Consider the following 11596-nt stretch of genomic DNA (forward strand, 5'->3'; position numbering starts at 1 on the left):
GTTTATAGCGATAGGCAGAGCCTCTGAATTCAGGGAATACAACAACAGACAGAATAAACTTGATCTAATGGCTTTTATAGGGATTTTGGTTCTCAACCACACAATCGTTGAGGCAGAATACACAACAACTGAAATAAACCACATTCAATACCTAATATATAGAGGTCATTAGCGGTGGGCGCGTATCATCTAATCGTTATGGCATGGCTTGGCGATGGAAGAGCAGTTACTCGATGGGGCTTATTCCTTCTCATACCCAATATATTATTCCATCCCACGCCAAAATGTGTCTTTCAGAAGTGTTAGAGGTCAAACTTTTGGCTGTCAAGTAAGGCGAGTCAGTATAGACAATTATGTGACTTCCACGTATGATCTTATGGATTAGGTAGTCAAATCACAACAAATATGCAATTTGGGGATCAGATCTATTATTCTAGTATCAAAGATTAAGTGTACATAATTCCAATTCAGACCATAATTCAGAAATTCCTCTGTTTTTTTAAATGGTTGTTTTGCTAGTAGAAAAAGCCTGAGGTTTACAGATATTGGTTAATAGCTGGACATGATAGCTGTGATGAAGTAGACAGGCATATAAGATGCACCAGGATTAATGGAATCATGGAAGATGAAGGGACTGGAGAGATAGTTTTTGCTACGTAAGAACTGATCAAATGAGATGCGACTTGGTCTTTGAGGTCTGCCGATATGGTATATAACATTACAGGTCTTAGTCATTCTGTAATGTATAAAGAAGTGTCCACTTTGTAAATGATTTAAAAATGAGGTTGTTTCGTGACATCACCATACAAAAAATACGCACTGCCGCATAAGATTTTCGGACGATTTCATTATCGAAATTTACATGTTTTTCAAAAATCTCCATTTCGGTTGTTTCCCTAAGGATAGCTCACCTCATTTTACCAGGTAAAAAACTGGAGTTAGTTTGATTGCAGCCGCTGCGACTTCTTTAATTGTAATAGCTACATTTAATGTCTACTTTATAAATGAACGAATCACATGGAAAAAGCAGTAATAAGCTTCCCAGCACCCTCACAAGAAAAGAAGCTTTTAGGTGCTCAGTGGTTTTCGTAATCTAAAAAAACTAACGTTGGAAAAATTGTTCATCAACATATATTCTTCTGGTTTTCCAGCATTTCATGAATCAAAAGAATTTTATAAGAAAGAAATTCGTCGGTCCAAAGGCCTTAATAGTCATGAAGATATTCACTGAGAATCAAGTGAATAGACTCATTACTCCGATTTGTACGCATGACTTCAGATACTCCACAAAATCAACGTGATTTGCAACAGATCATAATAAACCTAAAGCAAGTCCACTTACTAGTGATTTAAAATGTTTTGAAAGTACGTCACCTTAACATCCTCTCATATTGGTTACATTCGTATAGTCAAACTTTATATGATTGGCAAGGCAACACTTCAGTAACGGAGCGGCCTTCGAATCTTATTCACTGCTTTGTAAGGGATTTCCTACCTAGCGGGGACAATTCCATCCTAGTAGCATTTAGATCATCATTGTTTCGCAAAGTTTAAAGGTCGACTCATCTTATTTTTCTTGCGTGGGTATTATATGTTGTGTTGTTATATCTTTTGGATACAATAATATGATATCGTATAATAGTATGCTCTTTATTTAGGCAGCGCTATTTTTCTTATGTATTTAACTCTTTCTTCTTGATTTTCCTGCAGACCTAACGCCGAAACGTATCTCCGGGTCGTAAAGCTTCACTGCTATCACCTAATATTATAATTCACAGCATGGTTGAAGAAAAGTTCAAGGTTTTAACATTTAATTGCTGGTTTGTGAAAATTTTCTCTAGCTAACCTTCTAGGGCCGTGTTTTTCCCGTCTTCGACTGTGAGAAAAGAAGACCGTGTCAATGCGATTGCCTCGAAGTTATCAGTTGGGGATTTCGATGTGATTTTACTTCAGGAGGTAGGTAGGTGTACTCGTTGAACTAGCTTTTGGCAGATTTGGCTGGAATCAGATTACAGAAAGCTTCGAAACATTTTGGACGAGAAGTATCCGTACTCTAATTACTTTTACTGGTATGTATTTGACAAAGCTGACTAATTATCTCATAGCAACCTTATAGGAACTGGTATGTGCATATTTTCAAAATGGACTATAGAATGTGTGTTCACACATCCCTTTACTGCTAACGGATATCCTCATCTTATTCACCAGGCTGATTACTATTGTGGTAAAGGTATTGGGTTAGCTCGGATCACAAGCAAAGAAGGATTTAGGATTAACTTTTATGTAACTCACGTAAGATTACTTTCTTTTTTTAAATAGCTTTGATTCATTGGATTTTATTTGACAAAAAGTTTTTCGTGGATTTTGTTAAAGAACACCCATAGTCAGATCTCCCAGAATTTGTTGAACTGGGAATGTTCCTAACTAATCAAGTTACGAAGCAAGCATATATTTCTCTTTTATCTGGAACAGTTGCTTATGTATCAAAATCTTCACTAGTAGTATCCACTTTTGACTCAGCACAACGATTGTGAATGATCGGCAGCTTATTGGTACAATAAATCCCGATTCTCTTTTTGTGTGATAATTTCCAAACAGATGTACCTTCATTTTATGTCACAGTTTCCATTGCTTTCTGATGAGGAATTGTTTATTTTTTTATTTAGTGAGTGTTCTGTGGCTATCTCACTGTATATAGAAAAGACCTACTGGAACCTCTGGTCATCTCTGTCTAAACAGATTTTGTAACACTATCAGTCCTATAAATTATACAGTTGTTGGTTCATAGAAAAAACAGAACTTTGTAATAAGCTGTTTTTTCTTATTTCAATTGTTTATAAGAAATGTGTTAGCGGCAGAAATGTGCATATCTCTTCATTAGTATAAGATCGTGCATTCTAAAGTTTTTTGTTTGATTGGTAGTTAGTTTTGAAAATTTCTCCCGAACACAACATAGTTATCTAGGTTAGTTAATATTAGGTGGATACTGCCATCATCAAAAAAGCATCAAGTGTGCATGCGCCTCTTACCTAAAACACTTCTGTCGGAGAACTCGATTGAATGAGACTGATCAGTAGATGTTTTTTCCCGCAGTCTTTTATATAAGCCAGTAATTAATTTCAGGTACAATTAGTCATTTTTAATTTGCACACTATGTGAAGTATTATACCATTTGGCTACTTAGGTAGAAACTGGTAGAAGGCGTTTTAAACCATTTTATAACCATATTTTGCTTATAATTGTTGTTTGCCTAATTATAGGATATTTATGATGATTTAGGCATACTACATGAAATGTATGCTTTTGTTTTATACATTCATCCCCTGTTTACAGTAATTCTAAACAATGACAGTTTGAAAAGATTACGCTCATTAATTATAATAAGTTGAATATTTTGAAATTTGTCAGCTTATTTTTGAATAAATGGGAAAACATAATTTGTCTGTCTTGTTTCATACCAAAAAAAATGTGAGATTCGCTTGAGCCATCAAATAAGGTCAGTAGAAACAATTGGCTAAAAACAAATTGAACCGATATAGACATAGTATGTTATACATAAATTAAATTAATTTACACGGTTTATGTAATAGCAATTAAAATTATGTTATGAATTTAAAAATTTCACACATTAAAACAATTTCGGTGAATAGCCTGGATATTTCTTAACGTAAAGTATATAAATATAGAGAACTTGTTAGATTTTATATGGAGCATTCCGAATGTGTCATTCCAATATAATGGTAAGGCACTGGGCCTCCCATTAACGTGGTACATTTAGTATATGAAATATAACTTTTTAATAGTTATAGTTTCTTCAGCATTGTAAATAATGCGGGAAATATAGCAAACGATGGTTGAAATTCTAATGATATTCAGTAGTGGTATATTCATAAAGGATTACGTGACACAAATGAAAAGTTTTGATCCTTCAAAACTGGTGATTAATAGTTAACGTGGAATATACTGTGAATGTTCATCGATCCAATTTCTTACATTGCATATTAGCAAAAATCACAAAATCAACAATATGTGAAGTATTTTATGGCCCTGAATGTTAATCTAATTGGATCGTATGAATGTCATTGAAATATACATATCGTTAATCCTCGTATATAATTATTAACTTAAATCGCGTTAGTGAATAACGGGTTAAATAAGTCAAATACGAGAATAAATTTCGAATACGTATATTTTGTACACTCATCAATCTGAACAGACATTGAGAGGGATGAAGAGAAGAGAGCGAAATGCAGTGGAGATTGCATGTGAGTCAACTCGATTTAATCAAGCGTTAGTCAATATCTATAGTCACACAAAAATAAGCTACAGACATGTGATGAGTCGGATAAGATGTGCACACATACGCCCATATGAAAACCGTCATGGTTGATAAGTAAATAATTAACAAGGTCAAAACGTGACTCAAGAAGAATGAATAAAGTTAGAATAAGTTATTTGGGCTTAGCAAAGTAACCGACGCTACAAGTAGAAGAACCAATAGTGTTAAACACATTAGAAATTTAAATATGGGAAATATGGTTTTAACAATAAGTGAAGAGTAAAAATCATGAATTAATACTAACTGTTTATCTTAACCTGTCAAAAGTAAAAGAACGACGTTTATAGTCGGTATGCCTACATGAATTTAGCGCTAATAATGCTTTGAATTGTTTATTTTTATACTTATGATTTATTCAAAATAGTATCATAGAACCTTCAGTGTATTGAATTAAAGAATGTTGTTTGCAATAATAAACAATTCATTCTTAGGATTTGTCGTTATTTAACTACGCTTTTGTTCATTCACCCGGTTTTATGATGATTATGAGTTACAGTCCATCGTCAACATAAAAGCAAACACTGCTTAAGCAGTACACATATAATTGAGTTGTAGTTATCTTTACGGTCAATAAAGTCTTATAGCCTTGGCAGTTGTATTTACAAGATGGCGTCGATTTCTTTCCATCATAAAAATAATTTACTGTCCAACAGTTTTACTTAGTAGTATGGACACCGCCTACCAAAAATTAGGACAAATGATCTTTTCTGAGATCTTTTTATAATATTCTTATTAAAGTATATGCTTGATTAATAATTAGGTGGTATTCATGTAACTCATAAGCCACGTACAGTTTGGTATACTCTACTTCAAACCAAAGCAGAGAGAACTTGTAAATTGGTTGAATACTGAGTGTTTCAGCCATTAAGCCATACTTTACTGTCTATTTGTTTTGTTCTCTTTTATGAGAATAAATAAAACAAGTAAACACTGCCATAGCTATCTTAATATGTATAAATTTAGGTGCGAATTCAGGTTTAGTTAAACACAATACTACTTATCGAAGTCTAAATGCTCTGTAACGATGATAACTTGTGTTTTAACAAAGCCAAGTTCATATGTTTGAGTTTAGCAATGTTTATGGTTTTCGTGTTCACCTTCAAATCGGATGTCTGCAAGTGTAGTCCTCAAAAAGGTAATAAGCTTAGATACTATTTAATACAAAGTTAACAGGCTTCTCCTTTTTCGTTATTTAGTAGCTCTTCGACTGCCATTAATTTGTGATAAAAACGTATACCGTTAAATCATCGTATTCAAATTCATCTTTCTAATCCTTGTTTTGATTGAACACATTCTAATTGATGCATCCAAAATACCGTTCCCTTGGTAACTGAAATGATTACTAGATTATGTTGTATATTCCTAAAAATCCATGCACACTAACAAATATACTAAGGCTCTGCAATACCTTACTTAGCGAATATACTGTGACGACCAGGTTGTAGTCAATAACCTGTATTCCTAAACATGTTTCTAATTAAACGTTATACAGATTCTAGCTCATTAAAAAGATATTTAATATAATTCCATTTAGTTTATGTTTGTATTCAGTTGTCATTTTTTTGTTTTGCAAAGGAAAATTATTGAATTAAAATTTTGAGAATTGCACTAAACGTATAGTATTGAATAAAACCATTAATGATAATATTTTTATGATATCCCAATGAATAGAAAAATTGTACTTTAGACATTTCGTAACTTAAAATAAGACACTTTTACAAAGTAAATAAATAGCCGAAATGAAATTAACACAAGTTTAAATAGTACCAATAATTTTAATAATAATGGCTATATTTTTATCCTAAATAAACTTTAATAAGTGTTAAGGTTTTCTAAACAGTTTTTATTCTTATTTTCTACTCGCATAATTAAACTAATATCAATATTTAGTCAAATAATCATATGACTGATAAACGATATAATAATAATAATAATAGTTTTCGAAAGTAATCCTTTTTAATGTGATTTATACAATCATAAGCCTACCAACGCATTTACCAGTGTAGTTTTGTTTAATACATTAATTTGATCTTAAACCACAAGTGATTAGATTTATTTAGCATTATTTTATCTTTCATTTAAAATATTGATGAATAAAGTCTGAGTTTAACAATCTTTGACGGTAACCAAAATTATAATCATTGTCGTCATAATGGAAAAAAAAAGTATAAAATTTTAGGTTGGTTACACAAAAATCTCTTTACTTATCTGTTGGATTATATTTTAAGCATTCATAATCTAATTATCTAATGATTTAAAGGATGTATATATGACGTGATAACCATTTGTCTAATGAGAATATTAAGATTTACTATTCAAATAAAATGTTTTTGATATATTTTTATTTTTTCTATTGTTATACTACTGATATAAAGAGAGAAGCGTCCTTCAACAATTTGTATAGTTGTGGCTTTTGTATACTGATGAAAGGTTATGTTTTTTTCCGCTATTTCAGTTATATTACTAAAAATGAGGTTTGTACCACAATATTTTGAATGCTTTAATCATATGATTCATTTAATGGGTTAAAACAGTTAAAAATTAAAAAGAAATTATAAACTTTGTTGTTACAATTTGTGTTATTTGTGCAAAATTATGATAATCATAACTTATATTAGTGGTACCTAGATATTGAGTTTAGTTATCATACTGGTATTTATTGATTTTGGAAAAATGTGCATAAGGTACTCACCAGTGCTGGTGAGTGAATATTTTCAGTAAAGCAATAACAGAAAAAGAAGGGAATTCTAGTGTTCACTGAGTAAACGTACATTTGGATTTTTGCTTAAAATAACTGGTAGAGAATACATAAAAAGTTTTATTTAAACACAGTTAAAGTATTATCAGCAAAGATGGATAGTGGCTAGCAATGTAATTCAGGACGCGCGTTTCGTCCCATCTGGGACTCGTCAACTGGATTTGCCTGCATCTCGGAGTTGATGTTCACTTTGGGTTTTGAACCCAGTAGCTAAGTCGATAATGCGATGGCGTTTAAAGCGAACGGTACTGGGTTCGAAACCCAGAGTGAACACCAACTCTGAGATGCAGGTACATCCAGTTGACGGGTCCCAAATGGGAAGAAACGCGCGACCTGGATTCCACTGCTAGCCACTGTCCATCTTTGCTTATAATGCTTGTGAAATAAGGCTATATCGAGGCAATACACACAGTATGCGCATAAGCCAATAAGAGACTGATCAATCTCAGTCCTAAACATCAATGGGAAGATTCAAACAAACAATATCAGGTGACAGTTAAAGTATGTTCTTAGTAGTATTGAAATGAAACCTAAATTTATAGTCAGGAAAAGTAAATCAGTCGAGAATTCCATTAGTACGCAACTGAAAAAGCATCTCAGATACTTTTTGAGGATTAAAAACTTCATTTATTCAAATTTAAGATTCTGATCAGAGTGACAATAAGTTGTTAATAGCTAAATTTTATCCGACTAAAGTGTTAATCAACCGTAAGCCATATGGGAATTTATTGACTCTTTGATTCATATGTTCCTCACCGTTTTTAGAATAGCAGTTTTAAATGACACATCTACTTTTATTTCAAAATGTATTACTTTTTAAGTTTTGCAAGTTTTTTTTCTATCAACAAATTGAACTGATTTACATTTATATAGTGTTTCATATTATTCAGTACATTTGAATAAATCATATTCTTGTTTTAAACGATAAAAGTTCTTACGTTAGTTTCATGAACATATTCTTTCCTACTTATTTCAGGTTTTAATTTAAACAAAAATGGAAGGAAATCTTAGAGATTTAGATGTATTGATTAGTTCTTTAGTGGGCTGAGATCTGACTCCAGGTAGATCATCTGCTGCTTGTCATCGAAATATCCATGTCGTCTATCTTCGTATATAATCATTTACTCAATTCACGTTAGTGAATAATGAAATTTAATAAGTCAAATACGAGAATGGATTTTTGAATACCTATATTACCTACAATCGTTGATCGGAAAGCTAAGCGAAACGACACGCGTCAGAGAACGCTAGTGAGCCAACTCCATTTGGCCATCCGTGAACCAATATTTATAGTCATACCAAAAATAAGTTACAGACATGTGATGAGTAAGGTCAGTAATTAGCACACATACGATCATAAAAAAACGGTCCAGATTAACAAGTGAATAAATGACAGGGTAAAAATGTGGCTTGAGAAGAATGAGTAGATTGATTTGTTCAGAGGTTGGAATAACCTATATGGGCTTGACATACTACCAGCTCCTACAGTTCTTTTATTTGAATAGTTTATCGCAAGTATCTGACTCGAAATCTCCATATCTTCGTTCTATCGGAATTGTTAAGTCATGTATAAAAGTCAATAACCACTTATCAATGATGGTAATTATTTGAACTAATGGATCTGTAAATAGGATAATATGATCAATTATGGAGTTTTATTAGAATTTGTACTCAAGCCTTTTAATTCATATCCTACTTTCTTCCAAATTATTTCATCAATAATTCCATGATAATTTTGACTTTGTTGTATACACATATATACTAATACTCAGTTGCTCAATTTATTTTTTTCGAAATGTTATTACTTCTTTTTACATTCAAGTTAATTGCTCGTTATGAATTAGATCGTATGTTGGATAGATATAATGGACATCGAATATCTCAATTAGTTGAAGTAATGGAATTTGTTCGCATGACATCCACTGGTTCTGATGCAATTATAATTACTGGAGATTTCAATTTGGAATCGAATACTTCAGCTATTGAATTATTTAGTACTTCATTAAAATTATCTGATGCATGGCTTAATAATGTAAGTCAGAAATATATATGCTGTCTTTTTTCTTCAAAACTCGATAGGAAAAATGTTTTCACATATATCCTTACTTGGTTTATATGAAAATCACTTAGTTATTGTTCTCAATAGCAAGTAACTATAAGATAGATTTTTTAAACTATCAGTTGAATATCAGGGTTCGTAGTGCTAACTAACTTATGAGTAAGCCATTTACTGATGGAATTTCTTGATCACCACTCTGTATGACGAGTCAATTGAAATTGAAAAATAGATAATTTCATTTCGATTCAGTGATTTTAAATTATTGTGTTTACTCTCTAACTAAGATTATAAATTATTACTTACTTTACTTACTTACGCCTGTTACTGCCAATGGAGCAAAGGCCGCCGACCAGCATTCTCCAACCCACTCTGTCCTGGGCCTTCTTTTCTAGTTCTATCCACTTTTTGTTCATTCTTCTCATGTCTGTCTCTATTTCACGGCGTAATGTGTTTTTTGGTCTTCCTCTTCTCCTTTGACCTTCAGGATTCCATGTGAGGGCTTGTCTTGTGACAATTATAAATTCTTAAATGGGTATTACTAAAAAGTTCTAAAAGTTGAACGAAACAGATATCCAGGTATCTTTTAGTTCTTAATAGTTCTCGAACTACTGTTAGCTTATAATTATTCATTAATTAATTAAAGTATAAATATAACTTGAAAATGTAATCAAATCAATTAACATTCATATTAGATTTGTTAAATATTATTTTTTTTAAAGTTACTACTGTTCAACTTTTTTTTAACATATACATTTTCGTAGTAAGTTTCCTGTAAACTAATAGTTGAGATTCATAAAATGACGTCATAGATATATCCAGTTTTTAATATTTTTATCTGTTTTATATTATTGTTGATATGTTAGTATTGAGAACAGTATGTATAGTTAGTAAAGTACATTTATATTATCAGTATGGAGTTGTAGAGATTGTTTAATTTTTCTAATTGAGATCATGAATTGATCAATGTTAGACCAGCATTGGAAACCTAGAAGCATTGGATGGCCGTTTCCTGCTAGTATGGGACTTCTCAATAGTGCACAACCATGATCCCGCACATGGGATTCAAACCCAGGACCTTTGGTCTCGTACGCGAATACCTAAACTCTTAACCACTGAACCTGTACTCAACGGTGTTAATGTCTAACTTCAACTATTTATTATTGTAATAATGAAAATTATCAATTAACAGTTAGAATATTAAAGATTCCCATTGTGAAAATTAGAACAACATATGTAAGCGAACAATTGTTTTCAATTAGATCGTCATCAGGCTTTACTCTAATATACATGAATATTTATATGAAAATGTTAGACCAATCAAGGCTGAGTCAATAATCACAATGAAAAAGAATACGTTACCAAGCATAATAATAGTTAAAAGTACAAGTTGATAGTGGGAAGACAGGTGTACTAATAGTAGTAAGAATAATAAATTACGATAACAAAAGTCTTATCAATAATTAAACATAAGAATTAAGAGGTCAAACGTGGGTAAATAGACTGGAATAGTAATCACAAAACATTAAAATCATTACGTAATAAGAAGTATGTAAGTAAATAGATAGTGAAGAATACAAACGGAAAGAGGTAGAAAATTACAAAAAATGGTAACCAAATTAAGATAATAAAAATAAAGACTTGTACTTTTATTATAGTTGAAAGCGTGAGTCAATTGAAGCTAGACCACCATGGAAAACCTGGAAAGCACTGGACGGCCGTTTCGTCCTATTATGGGACTCCTCAACAGTGCGCATCCACGAACCCACTCTCGCGAGATTGTGCCAGGAAAAACTATTGGTGTTTAAGACTAGGTCATTAATTAGTGTTTAAGTAGTAAGAATATATCGTTGCCGTATGGTTGTTTTTTTTCGTTTGTGAGAACTCATTATTCTTGTTTTTGAACCACTTCAAGTTTTTTTAAGACCTAACAGATAATTTCCCAAACAATGCATGTGATTAGGTTCAGCTTGGTTTTTCAAAGCAAGTTTAAACACTTGAACTTCTCACGTATGTCTCGACGAGTTTCTGTTCTTTATCCTTGTCCTATTTATTTGTTACACATAAACCGTGATGTCTTTAAACATTTGTGCTAATAAGGTGCCCTATTCGCGTTGCACACTAGCGGTGATAATCAATTTTCTTGACGGCTGCATCTTTACTAAAATGTATGTCATTTGTTTTCAACTGTCCTTTATTGAATAGCTTCTGATGTGTTTAGTAACGACCTAGCAACAAAATGCTGCTGATAAATGAGGAGTTAATAATATAAAATATCTTGTCTAGATTTTTACATTTTTTAAATTTACATCACGGACTGATAGTAAATTGATAACATTGAAAACCAGAAATAATTAAACGGCTTTTGTATCTCAGTATATGATTTTTTAGTAGTCCGTGATGTAAACGGAAATTGGGAATTTCTATTCTCTCATTCTACATC

The 11596-nt window shown here is 31.9% G+C and overlaps 1 protein-coding gene across 1 annotated transcript in view; it reads left to right on the forward strand.

Annotated features, from left to right (window-relative positions):
* Positions 1-1437: 1437 nt before the first annotated feature.
* The window catches only part of Smp_162880 (putative neutral sphingomyelinase), a gene marked incomplete at its 3' end in the record, with an annotated part of 27397 nt that continues 17238 nt past the window's right edge, over positions 1438-11596 (forward strand). Inside the window, exons 1-6 of the mRNA XM_018788753.1 lie at positions 1438-1556; positions 1711-1820; positions 1854-1956; positions 1993-2069; positions 2106-2292; positions 8920-9129. Coding sequence (XP_018646546.1) covers positions 1780-1820; positions 1854-1956; positions 1993-2069; positions 2106-2292; positions 8920-9129 — 618 coding nt within the window. The 5' untranslated portion in view covers positions 1438-1556; positions 1711-1779. The remainder of the gene's footprint in view (positions 1557-1710; positions 1821-1853; positions 1957-1992; positions 2070-2105; positions 2293-8919; positions 9130-11596) is intronic.

The sequence above is a fragment of the Schistosoma mansoni genome (assembly GCF_000237925.1).
Source record: "Schistosoma mansoni, WGS project CABG00000000 data, supercontig 0138, strain Puerto Rico, whole genome shotgun sequence".
Taxonomy (NCBI): domain Eukaryota; kingdom Metazoa; phylum Platyhelminthes; class Trematoda; order Strigeidida; family Schistosomatidae; genus Schistosoma; species Schistosoma mansoni.